Here is a 23,565-nt window from a genome sequence, read left to right as displayed (position 1 = left end):
AAGTTCTGCTACCGGTTCTCCAGAACCTGTTAGAACCTGCTGGATTCACCCCTGCTGTATCAGCATAGATTTTAAACTTGGAAGGAAGTTCAAAACCTTGGGGGCTTAGTTGGCATCCATCCTTCAATCCATAGGGAAAGGAAAAGAAGAATACTGCAAGTCAATGATTTATGATGTTAATGGAGAAATTTAATTTTTGGGTCCCTGGTCTGAGTTAGTTAGATGAAAGACTGCTGGGAATGAGAACCATATAGCTAATTTGGCTAGGAGAGACATTTCCAAGAATTTACTTAATATTGTAACACTAGGCAATTTAAATCACAACAAATACAATGCTAAATCTGAATACTTCTACAAGATTATGGTAATGATTCTTTTGAAAAATTAAAAAGGTGCATCAAAGTTGAAATTTTTCAATAGCAAGATTGTTTAATTTAGATAAAAATGCTAATTTCAGATGACCTTTCTGAGCAATAAATATTATTTCATAGTTTCTAAACAACCCATCAACTGAATTTTAGTTATATTCTCCACATATTCCACTAAACCACATTCATAAACAAATCAGGCGTTTCAGAAGATTTAGTGATGGCAACAGTGCAATAGGAATTACGTACTACTTCTACAAGCAACCTTTAAGGATGTGGATTTCAACTCCCAGAGTTCCTCAGCCGTCTTACATTCTAAGGTTGAGAAAGACTGCTTTATAGGAACATATTTCCCATTATTTATCAAGGAATTTTATTTGTTTTTATTTATTTGCCCAAATCTATTTGCCCAAAGTCATCCAGCTGGCTTGCATGCTTAAGCCAGGACTAGAACACTGGTTTCTAGCTTGCTGCCTTAGATCAAATTGGTCAAAAATCCTAATGATTCTTGCAGACAGATGGTAATCTGCATCCTTTCAGAGGGTCGCTGAAGCACTTGGAGGTTTATCTGTGTCCTCAGGCTCACCTGAGTAGTACTCCTGGTTCCTGCAGTCTGCAATTTTTCCTGTGGAAATCCATTCCTACTCCCACACCACTCCAAGGGTGTTCATCCCAAATTGTATAGCTAAAAGTCTACAACCATCACCCGAAGGTGCTTTTTCAGGAGGCAACTAGAATTCCTTGTTTTTTGTTTTGAAGACGTTTTGCTTCTCCTGGATGCAAATTACCAGCTGTCTTCAAGAAATATAAATCCTTCCATTCCCCAGTATCCTGCCAGAGCTGAAGAAGCTTCTTGGATGAGAAGCGAAACGTCTTCAAAACAAAAAACAAAGTCCGGTTGCCTCCTGAAAAAGCATCTTTGGGACAACCATAACCTGGATCAGGGATCTCCAACCTTGACAACTTTGAGACTGGTGGACTTCAACTCCCAGAGTTCCTCAGCCAGCAAAGCTGCATGAGGAACTCTGGGAGTTGAAGTCCACCAATCTGAAAGTTGTCAAGGTTGGAGACCCCTGACCTGGATGACTGAGAAGCTCTAGAGGTCTCTTTAATTCGTAGTTCTACTCGGGTTGCGAGGTTGTGTATATTCTTCCCTCCGCCCCTCTGTTTCTTTCTACCAATAGGCGCTTCAGGAACGTTGTGCGTCATCTCTTGCCGCCTTGAGGTCGGTGGAGCCACGTGCCTTCCCGTACTGGGATTATTCAAAGCCGGGAAGGCGTGCGAAAAGTCTCTTTAAGTAATACGTGCGTGAGGTTGGGAAATATATATATATATATCCGGTGTCTGTGCGGCCTCCGGCGGCTGATTTTGCGAGGTGCGGAGTGGATGTTTTCCTTTGCCTAGCCGTCGCGGGTGGGTTTGTAGTCTGCCTTGTGATGGGTTAACTTTCTGAGCGGCGTAATGAAACTGGAAGGGAAATTAGAAGAGGCGATTGTGCACAGAAAAAAAGCATCCTAGTTGGCATGTTTCGGTGCAATGTATTAAAATAAGAATGGCGTGAGATGCTTTCTTTATTTTTTAAAGCCTGTTTGTGGGGTCCTTGGAGTTTGTTTTCTTGCCGACGTTTCACTACCCAACTAGGCACCTAGTATCAACATACCATCAACATGATTCCTGAGAACTAGTAACTAGGTACTTAGTCGGGTAGTGAAACATCGGCAATCAAACTCCGAGAGCACCAAAGGACCAGTGGTGAAATCCAATTTTTTTTTACTACTGGTTCTGTGGGCGTGGCAGGGGAAGGATACTGCAAAATCCCCATTCCCACCCCAATCCAGAGGAAGGATACTGCAAAATCCCCATTCCCTCCCCAATCCAGAGGAAGGATACTGCAAAATCCCCATTCCCTCCCCACTTCTGGGGGAAGGATATTGCAAAATCCCCATTCCCTCCCCACTCCTGGGGGAAGGATACTGCAAAATCCCCATTCCCACCCCAATCCAGAGGAAGGATACTGCAAAATCCCCATTCCCTCCCCACTCCTGGGGGAAGGATATTGCAAAATCCCCATTCCCTCCCCACTCCTGGGGGAAGGATACTGCAAAATCCCCATTCCCACCCCACTCCTGGGGAAGGATATTGCAAAATCTCCATTCCCTCCCCACTCCTGGGGAAAGGATACTGCAAAATCCCCATTCCCACCCCAATCCAGAGGAAGGATACTGCAAAATCCCCATTCCCTCCCCACTCCTGGGGGAAGGATATTGCAAAATCTCCATTCCCACCCCACTCTGGGACCAGCCAGAGGTGGTATTTGCCGGTTCTCTGAACTACTCAAAATTTCTGCTGCTGGTTCTCCAAACTACTCAAAATTTCCGCTACCGGTTCTCCAGAACCTGTCAGAACCTGCTGGATTTCACCTCTGCAAAGGACCCCAACAATTCTACTCTAAGCTACAACTAGTCTCTTCTATTGGTAAAGCCTGTTTGACAGCATGCAAAGGCAGAGCTGAGTTACTGAGGCAAGCCTGATGGAGAATCAGTGACAGGGTCGGTCAGCTGTTGCATGTTATAATTGTCTTTTTCCTATGGTAATTTATTTTCTAATAAACATATAATTATTCCCAGGAAAATACACATACCATCAACACGCTTCCTAAGAACAAGAATAACACTTTTTATGTATGCAGGCATGATAATCGTGCTCTTTAAACACATTTAATGTATGGAAAGTGGAGACACTCATAATATTTGAACTAGTGTAACTATTAGATAAATGTAAACCGCAACAGCATGGCATTACAGACAGAAGAAAAGCATTTCATAGAATCCTAGAGTTGGAAGGAGCCATTTGAGTCATTATAACAAATGTCATACTCAGTGAAGAATCAGAGTGAAGCTGTTTGGCTTCTGCTTGGGTCCTGCTTCATTGGTTGTGCTTGTTAGTTCCACTGTCATTTTACTGCTCCAACAATATGAAGTAAAATATATGACCTTCTGAAAAAAAGGCAGCTTTTTTAGGCCATTTTGATCATCTAATATTTCTTCAGTGCTATAGAGAATGGTACTGCTAATCATAATGCATTGTTGGGCAGAACTTGTGCTCCAATATCTTTTTCACTTCTCTGTACTACAGAAGCTGTGTTAGGTGATATGGCAACCTTTTGGAGAGCCTACCAGAGATTGATGGTCCAGCACCCCTGGAAGGTGCAAATCATCACAGCTGGTAAGGAGCTAAGGCATATTAGCCCTGGGAAAGGAATAGGGTGCTTCCCTACTTCTCTGGCTGCTTGCTGTCTTCCTTTGTTCCTCCAGTTGTTCACTACTGCTGGCTGATCACAGTCACTTCCTTTTGTGGTAGTTCTCATAACAAGAATCTAACATACATAAATGTGCCTCCAATGTATCAACTGAAAAGTTTGTATGCTTCTGTCTTCTAGAGGGTGACAGCAGCATAAACAACATTTTTGTTAGTTTCTACATTTATATTCAGTTTCGGAATGTCTTTCTCGCTAAATAAGTTACATAAGACACGTAATGTCTATGGAGGTTTTCAGCCATTCAGGTCATGGTTGTCCCATGTCTCATCCAAGAAGTGAAACGTCTTAAAAGAAAAAACAAAGTCCAGTTGCCTTTTGAAAAAAAGCACCTTTGGGTAAGACACATAAATGATTTAACAATTGCTAAAATGAAAAGCAGGCAATCATAATACAATAAAACAGTAACTGGTATATAATTAACCATTACATCAATAAACTGGGATCACAAACATAATATAACAGGAGGCAAATAAAATTCTTACAATTGTAAGCCAATAAAATGAACAATTTTCAAAAGTCATCTAATGACATCTACTGCAAAATATAGAAGAGGCTCGCAAACTATGAAGAGCCAGGAAAAAGACATTGCTATTGCAAAAACCTAAATAGTTTTTCCTCAGCCTTTTCTAAGGATGGGATCTCACTTCACTGCTTATTCAAGAGTTTAAAGATTGGCAGGGTTTGAAACTTGGAAATTAGGATCTTGAAATTGAGAAGGGTTCTCTAATTATTATACTGATTTTCTGCCATTCCTCTGAGGAATCATTCCTCTGAGGAGTCATTTTGTTACTACCACTTCAGGCATTTGCTAAAGTAAAATAATAATTATTTTTAAGATTATCCTACAATCCTGAAACTAAGATAACCCAAGAGGAATTTATTGTGGCTTCCGAAAGACTGATGTTAAGATTTTGCTGATTGTGCCTAAGAACATACTTAATCAGGTCATTTAAATCCTAGCAGATTTTTGTAAATAGCATGGAAGGCTTGGTTAGTTTTAACACTCTCCTTCTTTCGCATGCTGTGCTTCATAGGCTCATCATTCTTTAGTTTATGATTGCATGTATTGTATGAACACAGAAAATGAAAATTGCTGAATCATTAGGATTTGTCTCCTGAAAGAGTTTCTGATGCCTTTTGTTGGGGCTACATTTCTACAGTACATTGCATAAATGGCTTTGACCTATGTCAAGGATGCTGTTCTTCATATTCCTCTTGCAAAATCCCTTGCTACTCCTAGCAGAAAACGAACTGAGAGAAATATCCCCAATATGGATAATTTTTCAGAGACTTTCGTAATTCAGCATCCAAAGACCAAGTTCAGTGGCCTTCTCTGTCACATTCTGGACAGAGAAGGCCACTGGTTTGAAAGGGGAGTCATAGAGGCCATCTATATTAATATCCTCCCTCAACAGAGAGGGAAAAATACAATACTACCCGTCTCCTGTTTACCCATCTCCTGTTTACAACACAGTCCTTTCAGCAGTCCCAAAAAAATTCCACACTTGTTTGCACTCTGATTCAGGTGACCCTGAACCCCCAAGTGGCCTCAACAACTCTCAGAATGCTAATAACTGGATGATTGAAAAAAATATAAAACCATTTCCATTCCCCATCAATTAGTTAGAATGAAGAAGCTTCTTGGATGAGAAGTGAAATGTTTTCAAAGAGAAAAAAAAAGACAGTTCAGTTGCCCTTTGAAGAAAAACACCTGTGGGACGGATTTGGAGTTCCTTACAAAGCAGGGTCAGTCCTCAATACTAGTTTATTGCATTTGTTGGGCCCCAGTGGCTACGTACATGCAAACCTGGTTAATAAATTAATCCATTTTCTGAGTTGTATAATTCACTAAACTATAAACTAACCAGTGAACTGATTTCACACAGTATGCTAAGCAAAAAACAAGTAACCAAGGTTAACATTAACTTAAAAAATTAGCATTTTATAAAGCTATGTGCTTGGTCTTTTCCTACTCTGATTAGGTCTGAATTTGCACATTTAATTTACTACATTTAATTTCATTAAATTAGGTCTTTTCCTGATCTGATTAGCTTTGAATTTGCACATTTAATTTACTACATTTAATTTCATTAAATGTGAACATACCCAGCCATTGTGGATTTGCTTTTACTAAACAAGTTCTGGAAGCATTGTGCTAATGCTTGTGTTCCTGCATCTTTCCCCTCCCTAATTTTTCTTGCTGACAACTCCGTCCCAGAGCCATCCATCAGGTGTAATGGAATCTGCCTGTTTGTTGTAGGGGTGACTAGCAAGCAGAGTTGGCAGACCCCCAAAGTTCCATGTAGGTGAAGTCATCGCCCAGAGAGTCGTCAATCTCTGTGATATAGCTGGCGTTGAGAGAGACTCATCCCATTACACTCAGCAAGCTTGCCAACTGCATCATTCAGGTGCCAACCCCACCTTGTATAGAGGAATGAATGAATGGATCAGGGAAAGTGCATTTGCTTCCAGTAGCTGTGTATTTATCAATGAGTGAGTTAGAAGCTGAGCCAGCGCTATGATGTTTCTGATACTTCAGCCAGAGAAAGTGGTTCCTATCTTTTAGGGTGGAATATCTCAACCAAGGAAATTTGCGCACCTGAACAAGAGAATCTTAAATACCAAGAGTTAGTCCTTCATGTGGTCAATATTTGAAATACTGGTCGTTAGTTTCCTAGCAATAATCAAATTACCTTGTCTTCATTTTTTTTCACCCAACAGTATATGGCTTCTTCGTTAACTTAACTCCACTTCTTCATATGTTTCTACTGTGCAGGAGGAAACTTGCCCTGACTGTCTTGAATGGTTTCATAGCCATATGCATGGTGTTACTTCCCTGTGTGGTATAAATTGTGTGTGATGTTACATCCTCTGGACAAGGCTTTCTGAAGTATTACCCCAGCACCTAACAATTTTTCTCTGGGTTTGTTTTTCTGCAGTATGATGGCTCTCATTTAATGGAGCTGATCAGTAACTGAAACAGATGCATTCATCTGGAAAGCCAAGAAGTCACTTTGTATTTTTGGCAGATTCCTGAGAGTCTGGAAACTCATAGACGAAACTGAGACAGCTTCTGTACAAGTGGTACTCTAGCTGGATCTCCTCTTTTGCCCTTGACTCTTAGCACTTGCTGCACCTTTTCAGTCAGTTCCAAGGGAAGGAGAGACTGACAGCTCTTCCAAGCATTGTGGCTTATTTCTCTGCCAGCTGGCTGAGTCTTACCCAAGGAGGGAGGCTTGACGTCAAGAGTTGTTGGCAGAGACTTTTGGAAGTCAGTGGACCAAATGCTCTGCCCCCTTCCCCAGACTAGACTTCAGTAAAAAAAAAAAAAAAAGACGTGATTTGGACTCATGTTGTCTGTTGTCTTAATTTTTGCAATGAGTAGCTTCCCATATTTAGTTCTGGGTGTTAGCAAGAGCCTTTTAGTATCTCTTAGGTAAATCAAAAGGAGAGTTGCTTTAATCAGATACTCCTGCACATTTTTTGTGATAGGATCTCAAAACTCCCCCTGTCTCCAACTGACTGTCAAAGAGGAATTGCTTGAGCTACTCATTCCCATTTTCTTATTTAGACATAAGAATTCAGCTGTATCTGGGACTTAGAAACAGAGAGAGTAAAATATAGTTAGGAACTCACAAGAGTACTATTAGGAATCTTCTGTTAGGATTCAGGTTAGAAAGTTACTGGCAAATTCTGGTTTCCCTGAACAAGTAGCAACTAATTGAATTAGAGTACATGAAATGAGAAGACGGCAGAGATAATATAGATAAAGGAAAGGTCAGAGCCAATTTGGTGCAGTGACCCAGTTTGGTGTAGTGAAGGCAACAGGGCCAGTTGGGTGACTGTGGACCAGTCACTTCTTCTCAACCCTAGGAAGGAGGCAATGATAAACCATGTCCAAAATCTTGCCAAGAAAACTGCAGGAACTTGGCCAAGCAGTTGCCAGGAGTCAACACTGATTCAAAAGCATAGACACATGCATGCACTCACACATGCGTGGATGCACACACATTTAAAAAATGAAATCAGATATTACCTTAAGCTTTAAGGTTCTCTGGCATTCAGAATATTGATTGGATCAATACTGAATTAATGCTGTATTATAGGGACTCTCATGGGTGCTGGAGATGTGATTTCACAGCAGGTGATTGAAAGAAGAGGGCTGTCTGGGCACAGTGGCCTGCGGACCCTAAAAATGATGAGCATTGGTTTTTGCTTTGTGGTAAGTGAAAATTATGAGTACTGAGAGGGAGGGGCACTCATCTTAGAGCTCAGTTGGAAACATCTGCTCCAGCTGTTTTGATATACGTGCAATGACCAGACCTATTCCTTGAGCCAATAAAGTTGATTCTTCTGAGACATATGGAAAACAGAAATCGGATACTTACGCTCAGGATGGGAGCAGAAGCTGCTTTAATATCGTCTCTGATGGCTATCCATCAAACCTTTTCAGGGCCCAGTCATTGGAAGATGGTACCAGATCCTGGATCGTCTAGTGCTAGGCAAAACCAGAGTGGCTGCACTCCAGAAGATGCTGCTGGATCAGGTTAGGGAAACCCTCGTGAATTCAAGTGATGGGAGGGGCGTTCACAAGCATCCCTCAAAAAAATGGCTGCCTAACTGCTTGTTAATTCTTTTTCTGTAGATTTTGAGAATCGAAAGAGCAAACCATGACTGAATTGCAATCTCTGCATTTTTGCAACTTACCTTTTGCAGAATTTCCCTTCTTGCTTGATACGTGCACACGTAGCTCCATCCCCTATATTACAGTGTTTGTTTACTAAATGCTGTATGTCAAGCCAAACAATGTAGGCTGGTGACCCCCAGGGGGAGGGCCTTCTCTGTGGGGGCACCTACCCTCTGGAATCAGCTGCCCCCAGAGATAAGGAGAATCCAAGACCTCAGTGCCTTCCACTGTGCCCTTAAAAACCACTTTTTCCAGCAAGCCGGGCTGGCTTAGGAAGAAATTTTTTAAATTTTTAAATGTTTAATTGGTTTGTGGTTTTTTGTTTTTTTTTTTTATTTTGGGCCAAATTTATATAGATTTTAATTGTTTTTAATATTTGTATTTCATGTTTTTAATTCTGGCTGTGCACCGCTCTGAGTCCTCAGGGAGAAGGGCGGTATATAAATTGAAAAAAAAAAAATTAAGCTGCAGGTTCTCAGCTATCCATCATTCTGGGTCTGGTTTTCTTGTATTAAGTGGGGAAGACCAAGATCTACTGGAGCCCCATGGTATCTATATCTTCCACCTTGAGAGATCTTTTTTCCACTCCTTTTCTGTTTTATAGGCCAAGAATACTTCACTTATTTTCCTGAATCTCTCTTGTATTCCTATCTATATTTCACACAGGTTGGATTTGCACCCTGCTTCCTGGCCTGTTTTCTGACTCTGGCGGGAACACTCAACGGCCTGTCCTTGCAAGAGAACTGGAGCAAGCTCAAGGAGGTAAGTTCCAAATTTAGCATCAAGATAGATGTGTGGGTACGGAGATTTCAAAGAAGCAGAAGAAGCATTGCTTACTAGGTTTAAAACCTTTGCCATTTCTTCAGCCAATTTGCCTTAAAGAAACAGTGCAAAACATGCATGTTTATCCATTACACTGTTCCACTGCAAATAGACAGCATTACACAAAGTGCAGGAAAGGAGTAAGAAGTATGCAAAAGAAACTAAAGACTGGAGGTAAGAGGAAAGAAAAGAAAATATACTATAATTAAATCTAACCTTATACAAGCATTCCTTATGCATTTATCTGTATCTATAAATACATTCCAGCCAAGGTGTTATCACATATCTTTATCTTATGCTAAATGTACTTAGTGAATAGTTTTACTTATTTATTCATACATACATATTTATTTATCCAAGTTATTTGCTGCCCATCTCAAGTTCAAGGCATACATACATATTTTGGCACGACCTGACTCCAGGCCAACTCTGGCAGAGTCACAATATAAAACACAACAAATGCTAACACAACAAAATGACTAGCAATACAATATGGTAAAGGAATAAACAAATGACATATCCAGACAACTTATTTATTTTTATGCATGGTTTACTCACATTATATACTAATCTTACGTATTTAGCAACCAACCATCTGTTTTTGTGCAAAACATTCTATAATTCAAGCCTATTTATTTTCTCCAAATCAACAAACCTACAGTAGGCATCTGTGTCATATTCATACATTTTTCAGTGACTCTGAAAAGCAAAAATCTGATTTTCATAGTGTCCCTGTTGCAAAGCTACTTTGCAATTCCACAATGTTGTCTCATTGTCACTTTTCAGCTTCCCAAGAACATGTAATGTTCTTGGGAAGCTGAAAAGCTGTAGTTGTGTATTCACTTGGCTGAATGAATTAATTGGCCATCCATGCAAATTATTCTTTGAACGTAGCACAAAGTCAAAGTAGGACCCGGTTTGTGTGGGCAATAAGCTGACTTTGTATAAAATATACAAAAGTATGAAGGCTATTGCTTAACACATTGTAAGCCGCCCTGAGTCTCTGGAGAAGGGCGGCATATTAAAAATAAATAAAAATTTTAAAAAATAAAATAAAATAAAAAGTAAAGAAAGCTGCTGCTCTTAAATTTGCTACAAGAGCAGGTAAGCATTCTTGATCTGGAATATAGAAGAAATTCTCTTAAGCTGTGTGGATTTCGACTTCCAGAATTTCTCAGCTAGAAGTTGTCAAGTTTTTTTGTTTGTTTTTTTTTAAACTGTTCTAGGCCAATCTCCTTTTCAAAGACAACACTACCCAACATTTTGCAGAGTAGTCGCAAACAGAAATGTAGCAAGAAGAGGAAAACTGGGCCACCAGCTAGGCTTTTATGCACTCTCTCTCATAATATAGTACTTTATTATCCCATGTCATTGAATGGGGGAGATTTCAAATAGACAAAAGAAACTACTAATGAAATAGAGTATGATTAAATTATGGAATTCAATTCATAGAAAAGTAATTTAATTTTCCTCTACAACCATCAAATTGCTTTCTCCTTTATGAATTTCCAAATTCATAGTCAATAGTAACACATTCATCTCTTCATGATCTTTACCCTCTCATTCTAAAGTTGTTTAATTCATTAGTATGTAGAAGCAGAATGTTAGAGAAATATTTTGGTTTACATTGAAAATCTTTCTGGAGAATTTAAAAAAATATTGTTGCCAGTAATCACCATGTACTAACAGCCACAAAAAAAAAAAAGGTCACTTATGTACAATATTCTTTATATCTGATGGATAAAAATTCAAAAAAGACAGAGATGCACAGCTTCCATAGCAGCTTTCATTCCCACAAGGCTGCCCTCAGATACAAGATTCTGTCTTTTGAACTGTGCCAACTTCTGTCATACTCTTGAATGGCTTTTTTAATGTCTATTTTTGTTCCTTGGTTAGTGGTCCGTCATATTCTGCAGTGTGAGATGCCTGCCTGCCCCTCTCAGGGTGGCTGAGTCACACAGTGCAGGTTTGGTTAAGGGGCCACGCATCTTCCAGCATGTTATGACGATGCCTTAGCAAGATGCTTTCTGTTTGCTCTTCCTTGTTCATCAAAGAATTCTCATGTCTTATGTTTGCATGTACTATAACACTTTGTTTGCTAAGCAATGATGAGTCATGAAGAATACATTGTCAAGAAGTTTGATGGAACCCATTCTTAGAAAATAAAAGAGCTGATTGAGAAAGACCACCTATAGCTTAGAAATATTGAATCAAGGCAGGATCTTAAAGGAGTAATTACCCCCGATACATCTCTTACTTCTACTTTCCTGAATTCACTCCCAGTCACACAGGAATCTGTCTGAGATGTTTTGGATGATGGTGGAAAAGTGATAGGTAGAAACTCCAGCCATTGTAGTCTGTGGACATGTGGGTGGGGTTTTGTTTTTGTTGTTGTGAACACATTTGCATGGATTAGCGGTTATTTCTTCAAGACCATTTCATTTTGTAAAATAAAAATAGTAAAATAGTAAAAAAAAATACATAATGTGAGAATGAAAAAGTCCAGAAAAAAAAAACAATGTTATTTAAGCCACCAAACATCCCACGAAGGGGCATTATCTATTCTGGCCCAAAGACTGCGGTTGAATCAAGTTTTAAAGGCTTGTTTATGTTAGGGTGGAAACCATGTGAATTTCAGGGTGTTTTTTTCTAGAGAACAGGCACCATGACAAGAGAACAGGGCACATTCCTGGGGCCCATCAGATGACACAGTTTTATTGACGGGATACAATACATGCCTTGTCAGTATGTTGTATGAGTAAGGCCAGTGATTCCTTAAATCAAAGGAAACCCCAGCTTAACAAAGTGTGGGAATGCAATGCAATGTTTGAACTCAGGCAGTGAGAAACTAGATGGTTCAGGGAGGCAGATTTAGACTTGACTTTAGGAAGAACTATCATCTGGCCTTAGAGCAGGGATGTCAAACTCATGTCATCACGGCATCGTCATGTGATGTATTGGGACTTTTTCCCCCTTCACTAAACCGGGCATGGGTGTGGCCAGCGCATGACGCATTCAATGCCTTCCATTGAGGACCTGTATACTGCACGAGTCAAAAGGAGGGCTGTGAAAATATATACAGACCCCTCGCATCCTGGACATAAACTGTTTCAACTCCTACCCTCAAAACGACGCTATAGAGCACTGCACACCAGAACAACTAGACATAAGAACAGTTTTTCCCCGAACACCATCACTCTGCTAAACAAATAATTCCTTCAACACTGTCAAACTAGTTACTAAATCTGCATTACTATTAATCTTCTCATTGTTCCTATCACCCATCTCCTCCCACTTATGACTGTATGACTGTAACCTTGTTGTTGGTATCCTTAAGATTTATATTGACTGTTTCCCTATGACTATCATTAAGTGTTGTACCGTATGATTCTTGACGAATGTATCTTTTCTTTCATGTACTCCGAGAGCGTATGCACCAAGACAAATTCCTTGTGTGTCCAATCACACTTGGCCAATAAAGAATCTAGTCTAGTCTAGTCTAGTCTAGTCTACCCATGGGCCAGGAGTTTAACAGCCCTGCCTTAGAACTTCAAAAAACTTCTCCCTGGGATTTTTTTTCTCTTTCAGGACTGTCAGTATAAGGCCTTCAAAGCTGGACACATACAACAACCCTACCTACCTGTCTCTCCTCTGCTTTCTTGCAGGACTACCCTGATGCCCTGATCACCAACTACTATGTGAGTGGCCATCAGATACTATTGCTGGGACTTGACACCCTTCCTCTGGATAGCCTTGCAGAGAGATTGTCTAGGCAGATTGGTGGAAGAAAAGATTACCTCCATATTTTCCAGAGACCCTATAGACTTGTTTCGCCATACAGTTGATCCAGCCCTGTTAATGTTGCTTCAAACATCAGATTCTCCTTTCCTATTTGGTGGGTGGGATGAAGCAGATGTGGCTTCCTATTGGGTGGCTGTTCTTCATCAAACTTTTTTCCAATGGTGCTGTCTCTGTCTTTCAGATTTGGCCAGCAGTGCAGGTTGCCAACTTCTATTTCATCCCCTTGAACTACAGGTATAAACTGCCTTTCTTCCCTAAATTCCTTTACTTCTGACACCGCCTACATGCATATGCGCCAACAATCAAATCCATAATTGGCAATGTTGTTGTCCTTGACTTTTTCTTCTTTCTCCATCTCCAGACTTCCTGTGGTCCAGTGTGTTGCCATTATCTGGAACAGTTATCTTTCCTGGAAAGCCAATAAACTATAACCTGGCATGGGAAGACGTGAGAACTATGCTTAATCCTATTAGAACACCTGCAGCTTCTCTTTACTCTCTGTTCTTCATGAAATGCAAACAGATGAACAACCCAGAATGCATACCATATACCAACCACAAGGATGCCCAATCAACCAGCATATGCAACTGCACAAAGACATATTCGTGAAAAAGCTCCAAGTGTTTTCTGAAAAGGAGAATTGGGCAAAATAAACCTCTGCCCTGCATACTCTGCTATTAGCAGTTAAAGAATCAGACCAGCTATCACAGCTGCTTGATGGAACTGTAGATATACTGTGTTATAGAACACAAGAAATGCTGCAATCATCTAGGTACTTGACTGTAGAGTGTTTGGTAGGGCCTTGTAGGAAAACTACTAATTTCTCTGAGCTATGTTTACTATTCTTTAGGAACGTAAGAAGCTCATTTATACTTGCAGGCCCGGATACACTTGGCTCTAATGGATACACTTAGCATATGTAAACGTCAATGTTCTCTTTTCCAGTAGTTCTCGTTTAACAACTGCCTTATACAGTAACCATTAGCCATTATAACAATGATGAAAAAGTAACTTTGCAACCAATCCTTGAATTTATGAACTTCGCAGGTCTATAAAGCAAAGGAAAGCTGAAATAAGATCATAACTACAATTGCAGTTTCACTACCAACTGCTTTGCTTAATGATCAAATTGCCAGTCTCAGGTGTGGGACCAAATGAAAACTTTAGGTCTTTGGTAGCTTACTGTGTCATATAACTCAATTTTCAATTAGTTTATGGCTTAATGCATTATTTTAACTCAGTGAGAATTCAGTAACCAGGCCAAGCATCCTGTGTAACTGAGCCATGGAATAAGACATTTGGTCCATTTTGCCTATTACTGTGTAGTGGCTTTTTAGTGTTTTAAGGCTACTTTTCTGCTCTTGCTTTGGCATATCAAGAACTAGAACTGAGGCCACCTGAATGCAAAGCATGGGGTCTATTGCTGAACTAACTTTTGAAATATTGGGATGCTGGGAGCCCAACTGATACACAGCTAAGTTAATTTTTGGAAACAATTTGGAAAATTGTTCAAGGAGAGATCTATTAGTGGCAATTTGCTATGATAACTAGAGGGTATCTCCATATATTGAACCAGTCTCTTAGGAAGCTTCTATTGTTGATTTATTTATTTGTAATAGATGTGTATGGCATCTACAGAGATCATCAATCACCAATATATACAAATTAATTTATATATATATATATATATATATATATATATATATATATATATATATATATATATATATATGATATATGGACAGTGTTTTTTATTTAACAAGTTTTTTTAAGAACTCACTGATTAAATATATTGGACTCCAGATCCATATTTTGCAACTAAACATAGAAGGCTTAAGGAGAAGTAAATGTGAGTACTTAAGCAGACTGGCCATAGATAATAGGATTGATGTTATGACACTACAAGAGACTCATATGGCTGACAAGGAACAAATTAAAGCTCAAGGGAAAATCCAGGGACCACAGTTGTAGCCAAAATAATGTCCATTGTTGATGAGTAACATGTAAGAATGATTGACTTTTAGGTTCTGGTTGATTCTAAGGAATCAAAATGACTACTATGAAAAATAGGATGCTTGGTCCAATCCAACTGGAATTAGTTCTTACAAAGTAGGCAATCATATAGAATGCATATATGGTGCAGTAGTTAAGGTTTTGGACTAGGATCAAGGAGACCCATTTCTAATCTGATATCAGCCATGGAAGCTCACTAAGCGATATTTAGGTTGGTTACTTTCATTCAAGCCAATCTACTGATCAGGGTTGTGGTTATGGGAGAAAAGAGGAGGGAATACTATGTATGCTATAATGAGCTTCTGTACAAAAAGTGATATATAAATCAAATGAATAAACATAAAAGTTTGAATTTAAGTGAAGTCAGATCTAGTAAGCCCTGAGTATTATTGTTCCTCAAGAAGCAAAGACTGTTTGCAAGCTATGGAGCACTGAGTTACAAGCCTAAATTGGTGCATCTGCACTGGTAGCATAATGACAATTGCACTCCTAATTATTCAGTGTGAGAGATTCAAAACTGGTTCAGAATGAATTAATTTAATGTACTGTTGGTGTGGAAGTCCCTATCCTGCTGACAACAGGCTTTTAAAGAGAATGCAACAAATGCATGGAGAAAACCATATGACCAATGGCCGTTCACTTTTCATTCTGATAGATCAATATTTCTCAACCTCAGCAATTTCAAGATGGGTAGATATGAAGGCTGGGGGATTCTGGGAGTTGAAGCCCACAGGTTTTGAAGTGGCTGCGATTGAGAAACACTGCTGGCTGTACAGGTAGCCCTCAACTTACGACAATTGAGCCCAAGATTTATGTTGTTAAGTGAGAAGTGTATAAGCTTTGTCCCATTTTACGACTTTTCTTGCCACATTTGTTAAGTGAATCACTGCAATGGTTAAATTAATAACATGGTTGTTAAGTGAATCTGGTTTCCCTTTGACTTTGCTTGCTCAGAAGGTTGCAAAAGGGGATCACATGACTCCCGGACACTGCAACTCTGTCATAAATGTGAGTCAGTTTTCAAGCACCCAAATGTAAATCATGTGACCATGGGGATGCTACAATGGTTGTAAGTGTGAAAAAGGGTCATAAATCACTTTTGTCAGTGACGTAACTTTGAATGGTCACTAAGTGAACTATTGTAAGTCGAGGACTACCTGTATTTGGGGATAATAAAGGAAAGCCATATCTCTGCTGCTGGAACACTGGCCCTTTGCAAACTACTACATGGTGCTCGAACAGACCAAAATTCCAGAGGGCCTGCATTTAAACCATAATTGCCCAACTCAGCATTGAGGAGACCTTGACGCCCTCCCATGCAGCCCCTCTGCTTTGCCTGGTCTCCACAAGAGAGGAACAGGCTGCCTCCATGTTCTTGCACCATTGAGAGTGTCCTGACATATGGCATTCTTGCATGGTATGGGAGCAGCTCTGTAGTGGACAAAAAAGCTCTACAGAGAATCATTAAAACTGCCCAGAATATCATCGGACTCCAGCTACCAGCCCTGGACGATATCTTCGAATCTCACTGTTTGAGAAAACTGCATAACATTCTCAGAGACTCTTCCCATCCTGCTTGCAATCTTTTTGGACTGTCGTCTTCTGGCAGAAGATACAGAACAATTAAAACTTGGACCACACTTTTTCTGAATAGTTTTTATCCCAGAGCTATAATTGCATTCAACAATGAACTAAAGGGCCACCATCAGTGAGCTGTTGGATGGTATTACTTGGTCTGTTGTGTGGATGTTTGGGTGGTTTAGTGGGGAATTTGTCGTGGGTGGGGGTGTGTTTGGGGATTGTTATGTGTGTTGGACCTGGTCTTTGGGTGTTAAGTGAATTTCGTTGTATGGGTATACTGTGTATACATGTACAATGACAATAAAGTTATTATTATTCTTGAAATAACCGGCCTCTTCTGCTTTAGCGTCCAGAAAAAATAGGCTTCTCACTCCCCCCTTTTTTTTTTGCGGGGGGTGGATAGGTGGGTGCCAGGCTGCGCTTTACCCTCCGAGGATGAGGGGAAAGGCTGCTCAGCAGAGCCCCGTCTCTCCTCACAGAGCTGGAGTTTTAAGTCACAAGCGCGCTCTTTCTTATGCCCGCTATTTACGCAGGCTCAGAACACCGGACGCTCGCTCGTTCGCTCGCCCTCCCGCCGTCGAGCCTCTCTGCAGGGCCGCCCCGCCAGCCAATCATCGCCGCTTCCTCGCTTCGCGGCGGCGGACCTGGCCGGTGTTTGCCCAAAGAATGGCATTCGCTAGCGGATGTTTGTCTTCCTATTGGGGCCAAGTAGCACGAGGAGATGAATGGGAAGCGGAGAGGGGAAAGTAGAGAGAAGCTAATTCAGCTCGGATCGTCGGCTACCAAATCAGCCGTCTGTGTGCCCCAGCCAATGGAAGGCAGCCCGAAATAATAACTGGGGGTTGAAAATAAAATGTACAGGACCTGCCAATTTCTATAGCAGGACGGAGGCAATGGGTGCCTACTGTTGCAAGGCGATCACATCCGAGAATTGGGTCGCTTGTCAGATTTAACACAAAGTGTTAAAGTTCAAGCACAACAGCCTAACAAAATATAATTTTATTTTTAAAATGTTGAGATTCTAGAAAAAGTGCAGAGGAGAGCAACCAGGATGATTAGGGGACTGGAGACTAAAACATATGAAGAACAGGAACTGGGCATGGCTAGTCTAGTGAAGAGAAGGACCAGGGGAGACATGATAGCAGTCTTCCAATATTTGAGGGGCTACCACAGAGAGGAGGGGATCAAGCTGTTTTCCAAAGCACCTGAAGACCAGACATGGAATAATGGATGGAAACTGCCCAAGAAGAGATTCAACCTAGAAATGAGGAGGAACTCATTGAGAACAATCAATCAATGGAACAGAAGTTGCCTTCGGAAGTTGCGGGAGCTTCATCACTTGAGACTTTCAAGAAAAGATTGGACTGCCATTTGTCAGAAATGGTGTAGGGTCTTCTGCTTGAACAGGGGGTTGGACTAGATGACCTATAAGATCCCTTCCAACTCTGTTAATTGTTGTGTATGCATAACCAATATCCAAGCAAATAAACTATATTGTTGCTCAATTGTGTTAAGACATAATGACTAGATTCCCACAATATGCCCAACCACAATTTTGTGCACTTAAGGTGGTGTCAGCTCTTAGTGACATCAATAGATATTCTCCATGATATTCTGTCCCTAAACTGGTCCTTCAGCATTTCCAAAGGCATCCCCATCACTGTTGTAACTGAGTTTACCCACCTTGTTGTTTTTCATCCTCTTCTCTTTTCTTCCACCTTTGCCAGTATTAGAGCCTTCTAGTTATCTTCTAGATAACTAGAAGATCTAGTTATGTGAAACTAGATCTTCACATAAAGTGTCCACGGAAGGATAATTTGAGCTTCTGGACATGTATCTAGGTGGAATCCTTGGTGCTTTCTGAGCTTGGTTGTTTTCTTGCAGACATTTTATCACCAAACTAGATAATGTCATCAGTAATAGTAGACAGTGGGGTTTACTCTCATTTTATATACTAGTGGGTTGCCCTGTCAATGTTGGTGGAAGTAGTTTTAGTGGTTCCTTGATTGGACTGTTGTTTACTGTTAGCTTGTTTGGATAAATTGTCCGACTCACTGGACAATTGTTCTTGTACTTCCAAATCCTGATCAAGAAATGGGTAGCATTTATAGTCCAGGAGTGGTTTTGCCTTTAATCTTCAATTGATGTGTCAAATGATATGTCAATGATATCTGCCCCTGGATCAGGTATCTCTGCTCCTGATCATTTAGATCTTAGTACCTTCTGGTTAAATGACTGCAATGCACTTTAAATGGGGCTGCCCTAGAAGAATATCCAGAAACTAACTGGTTCAGAATGCAGTGGGTCAGATGTGTGCACCACGATATGCCGATTTAATATTACTATTTTGTGCACTGCACTATCTCTTAATAAGCTTCAATAATAATAATAACTTTATTGTCATTGTACATGTATACACAGTATACCCATACAATGAAATTCACTTAACACCCAAAGACCAGGTCCAACACACATAACAATCCCCAAACACACTTCCACCCACCACAGTTCCCCACCCCTAAACCACCCAAACATCCACACAACAGACAAGTAATGCTGTCCAACAGCTCACTGATAGTGGCCCTTTAGTTCATTGTTGAGTGCAATTATAGTTCCGGGATAAAAACTATTCAGAAAACGTGTGGTCCGAGTTTTAATTGTTCTATATCTTCTGCCAGAAGGCAACAGTCCAAAAAGATTGTAAGCAGGATGGGAAGAGTCTCTGAGAATGTTATGCAACTTCCTCAAACAGCGAGATTCGAAGATGTCATCCAGGGCTGGTAGCTGGAGCCCGATTTAATGATGAATGTTTTAATGATTCTCTGTAGAGCTTTTTTGTCTGCTACAGAGCTGCTCTCATACCATGCAAAATGCAATTCAAGGTCGTGGATGTACATTTTCCATAATAGTTCTTTTCTTCTGAAATAATCTCCCCTCTCCATCCTTATTACCTTCCATAAGATATTAAAAACGTTTTTTTCCTTTATAAATTTGGGGTGAGATGTTAGATGTGACTGTTTTGAAAAAACATGAAGTGGTTGATAACTGGATTGTATGTCTGTTTTTTTATTAGCTACCCAGAGTCACTCTGGCAAATGGATAGCCATATACATTTATTAATACATTTATTAAATAATTAAAATTTCAGACATAATTTGGAGTCTTTTTGTGTGTTTGTTTTCCTTCACCTCTTGCCCATTCCTATCTTACTGTCCCTCAAGAGATTTCAACTGGCTGGCCAAGTCTGCCCAGTTCTTCAGATCTGCTTACCAGTCACAACCTCTTCCTCCCTTGTATGGGCTGTGGTTGGTATATTAAGATCCTGTTTTTCAAAGATGCTGGACAGATTACCAGCTAAAGCTGACACATTCACCTCCATTCCTACCTATTGCTTCCTGATCCTTTCCTATGGAATTTTCTCAGTCTAATCAGAATTACTTGTCTGACAGTTTTGAACTTCATCGCAACTTCGGCTTATATTAATTCATTTAAGTGATAGAGACAGCATCTTCTAAACTCATCGAACCCAAGGTTGGGATTCATGCATGTTTGAAGACAGAGGCTTTGTATTAAGACTGATTATATGAAGAGAAAAAAAAACCATGAAAATATATTAAAAACCTGGTCTATATAATAGAGCTCACACACGGAGGGGGTAAGGAATCACAAACACTTTCAGGGATCTTGAGAATAATGGCTCCAGCATTCTTAGGACCAGAGTCTGAGAACCTGGGAAGCAGGTGAGAAAAACTAGGTCCTTAAAGAGTGAATTTACTCTGAGACGACTTGCAGGAGTGCTGAAATAATCCGGAGGTGGGGGGAAGCAGGAGGCCCCCAGTAACAAAGCACAAGGACACCTTCTCCCACCCAGACTCAGGTCCCAAGAGGGTCTATCGGGGGACACCGCCCGCACCATCAGCAATCAGTCCATGTTCCTCACTGACGTCAATGGATCTCCCGGCTTGCTATATATAAAGAACCCGCCAGCTACTCCGAGCACCCTTTTCCCGGCTCCGCAAGGACACATCGCGGTAAGTTGCTTCCCTTCCCACCTGAGGCTGAGGCAGGAGGGGAGCGGGTGGAAAGAGAAAAAGAAGCGGAGGCTAAGCCGATCCTCTAGGCAACCCCGTCAGCCCTCGGCTGCTGCGGCTACCAGCTCAGTGTCACCCCCTACTGTCACTGGATCGCCAAGAGAGGGCTGGAGATGTCCTGGGGATGCTGTCCTCCGTCCGGTTGCTTAGGAGAGCATCTCTCAAGTAGACCTTTTTTTTTCTTCTTTAATTTATATGCCACCCTTCTCCGGAGACTCAGGGCGGCTTACAATGCGTCAAGCAATAGCCTTCATACTTTTGTATATTTATACAAAGTCAGCTTATTGCCCCCACAATCTGGGTCCTCATTTCACCTACCTCGAAAAGATGGAAGGCTGAGTCAACCTTGAGCCTGGTGAGATTTAAACTTGCAGTAATTGCAAGCAGCAGATGTTAATAACAGTGCTTAGTCCACTGTACTACAGGCTCTTCCTTAGCCAGGTTAGACCTTAGCCAGGTTCCCCAGGTTCTCCTCAACTTTAGTGGGAAGGTCGGTGGCTTTATTTGCTCCCTTTCCTGGGTGACCCTGGCAGTACCAGCTGTCCGGGTCTCGCTCTCTCCAAGACCTCCCTGTCTCCTTTACCAGGCCCGGACCGCCTCAGCATGAGGCGGGCGCAGCTGCCCAGCCTCCTGGCCTCGCTGCTCCTTCTGGTCTTGCAAGTGTCCCTCGGAGCCAGACCAGCGGTCGACCTCGAGGGCAGCGCAGAAAGCGACCTGCGGCTGTGGTTCCCCGAGGAAAACCGCGCCGGATCCCGCCAGCCACTGCAACCTGTTCCCGAGCCAGACGTGGCGAGCCTGTTGCTGCGATCTCTGCACCGGCTCTCTCCGGAGGGAGAGCTGCGTCGACGCCTCGCCGAACTGAGCGACCGGCTCAAACGCCACGAGCCGCCGCTCTCCATCGACCTCACCTTCCACCTCCTCCGCCACATGATGGAGATCTCCCGGGCGCAGAGCCAGCAAGCCCAGGCAGAGTTGAACCGTCAACTCTTGGACTCGGTAGGCAAGTGAAGCCGACAGCGAGGGCGCGCAAGAGATCCTCGCTTTTCTGAGCCAAATCCAGCAACTGAATCGCCCCGCGTCGCTCGCCCCAATTCCGGCGCCTTCGCAGAAGACATTTGTTTATGAAATAAAACTTCTTGGGCGTCAAACGGTTTCCGAGTGCGGGCTGTTGATTTAGAGTGGGGAAGGGGTGAGGTTGCGTCCTGGGCTGCACTGGTGGTCCTACCTGAGCTGTGAGGTGTCAGGGGTTTGTCAGGGGTCTCGATATAAACTGTTGGATTCACTAGAGGGTCCCAAAGGTGCTTTTCCAAAAAGCAACTAGACTTTCTTGGTTCTTTTCCTTGAAAACCTTTCGCTTCTCATCCAAGAAGCTTCTTTAGTTCAGTAGAAGGGTTTACACTATAGTACTTTGCACTGATTTATTGAATTAAGGTGCTATCTGCGGACCGCACATTACATAACCGATGTAAATGAATCATCTGGGTTTGAATATGGCAAACCCAGCAATTAATCAAACCAAAATTAAATGAGCATGTATTATGAAGTTTAATTGATCTCCCGATACTGTAGGTCAACTCTACTAAAAGTTAATCAACTTTGGAGAAGTAAAGGAATGCTGATAAAGTAAAATGCTAGTCTTGCTAATGAAACTTCCCGCAGGTCTACAAATTCAGATGGGTCTCTATTTCAATCTGCTTTACAGGAAAGCAGGCAGAACTTGGGTGTTGAGGCCAAAGGAAGCCTGAATCGGATCGTTGATTCTCCAGGTCAACTTTGGTCAGACTCTATGCAAAGCTAAACTCAAGTAAAATCCAAATGCTTTCAGAACCAGGGTACTCTTTCCATCTAAGGGAACACTGTATTGCACCCCGAAATATAGGCTAGAATTGAGCATTTTCATGTCAACTAGACTGGGAGATTGAAGCACCATATATATTAGCTATAGGGGGTGTCTCAATTCCCCATTGATCTTCCCGCTCCACAAATTTCCTTGATTCCTTTGCTGTGGAGCACTCGTTGTACAGTACTAGAACTTCAAGAGTAGCACCATGGACAGCGACACTGCCCAGACCCGCTAAAAAGATCCAGTGCAAAAGATGGCTTCCAGGCCTGACACTTAAGCGCCTTCCAAACCAATTTTTTCACTGATGCTGTTGAGCTGGTTGCTGGTACTAACAATGAGTAATGTTTTAGTTGGAGGGTGCTCTGATTAGTTGAAAACAGCAGGTTAGAAAGGCAGATTAGACTTCCTAGTTTTTTTTTTAAATGTAAATAATGTAAATGGTCACTCATCTCACTAAAGTTGTATCTACAGAAGATGGAGTTCCACTTTTGATTTTTTCCTGCTCCAATGTACCTCCCATTCATGGAAGAATTGGACTTTTCCACCAATTCCTTCTGTCTAAAGCCAGGTAGAAGACATTTCAAGCAGAGCAGGACTTCTCTAGCAAAATGAGGTCTTTTTTCCCTTTGGCAGACTGCCAACTCCTTCTTCTTATGTTTGTTTTTTTATACTCCATCACTGTTTCCTTAGTCAGTTCCAGCCCAGTTACACAAGGAATTCTGTTGCTCTTCTGGTGTCCTAATTCTTTGTTTCTAGTTCTGTCCTCCCACCTCCAGTACATGCAGCCTAGAGTCAGTGCTCAAAATGTAGGGATGCCACTTTTCCTCACTCAGTGTAAATTTGCAACTGGTCAAAGTAATATTTAGATTCATCCAAGTTCAAAGGATGGGACAAGTTACCCCTTCCTTAACCCAGGAATAGGATGGGAGGGTTGAGAATGAAGTGTTTCTAAACCAGGCTAAAACCATGCCTATGGCTGACCCTCTTTTTCCCAACACGAGAAAACATTTTAGCCAGCCCTTGATGAATTGGGAAAAAGC

General features: G+C 41.4%; 2 protein-coding genes across 2 annotated transcripts; both read left to right on the top strand.

Moving 5' to 3' along the window:
- The first annotated feature begins 1,674 nt into the window (after positions 1-1,674).
- MPV17 (mitochondrial inner membrane protein MPV17) lies at positions 1,675-13,815 on the top strand. The gene is made up of 8 exons (XM_070946708.1): positions 1,675-1,743; positions 3,504-3,593; positions 7,794-7,909; positions 8,141-8,233; positions 9,041-9,136; positions 12,862-12,894; positions 13,179-13,231; positions 13,359-13,815. Exons 2-8 carry the CDS (start codon positions 3,521-3,523, stop codon positions 13,426-13,428), a joined length of 534 nt encoding a protein of 177 aa, XP_070802809.1. The 5' UTR covers positions 1,675-1,743; positions 3,504-3,520; the 3' UTR covers positions 13,429-13,815.
- A 6,797-nt stretch (positions 13,816-20,612) lies between these two features.
- Positions 20,613-21,690, top strand: UCN (urocortin). The gene is made up of 2 exons (XM_070946697.1): positions 20,613-20,622; positions 21,269-21,690. Exon 2 carries the CDS (start codon positions 21,286-21,288, stop codon positions 21,688-21,690), a length of 405 nt encoding a protein of 134 aa, XP_070802798.1. The 5' UTR covers positions 20,613-20,622; positions 21,269-21,285.
- Positions 21,691-23,565: the final 1,875 nt, after the last annotated feature.

The sequence above is a fragment of the Pituophis catenifer genome, unplaced genomic scaffold, assembly GCF_029215685.1.
Source record: "Pituophis catenifer annectens isolate HBS135680 unplaced genomic scaffold, rPitCat1.0.hap2 SCAF_1, whole genome shotgun sequence".
NCBI classification, from domain to species: domain Eukaryota; kingdom Metazoa; phylum Chordata; class Lepidosauria; order Squamata; family Colubridae; genus Pituophis; species Pituophis catenifer.
Note: the sequence above shows the minus strand (reverse complement) of the source record. Positions and strands in the feature narration are given on the sequence as shown.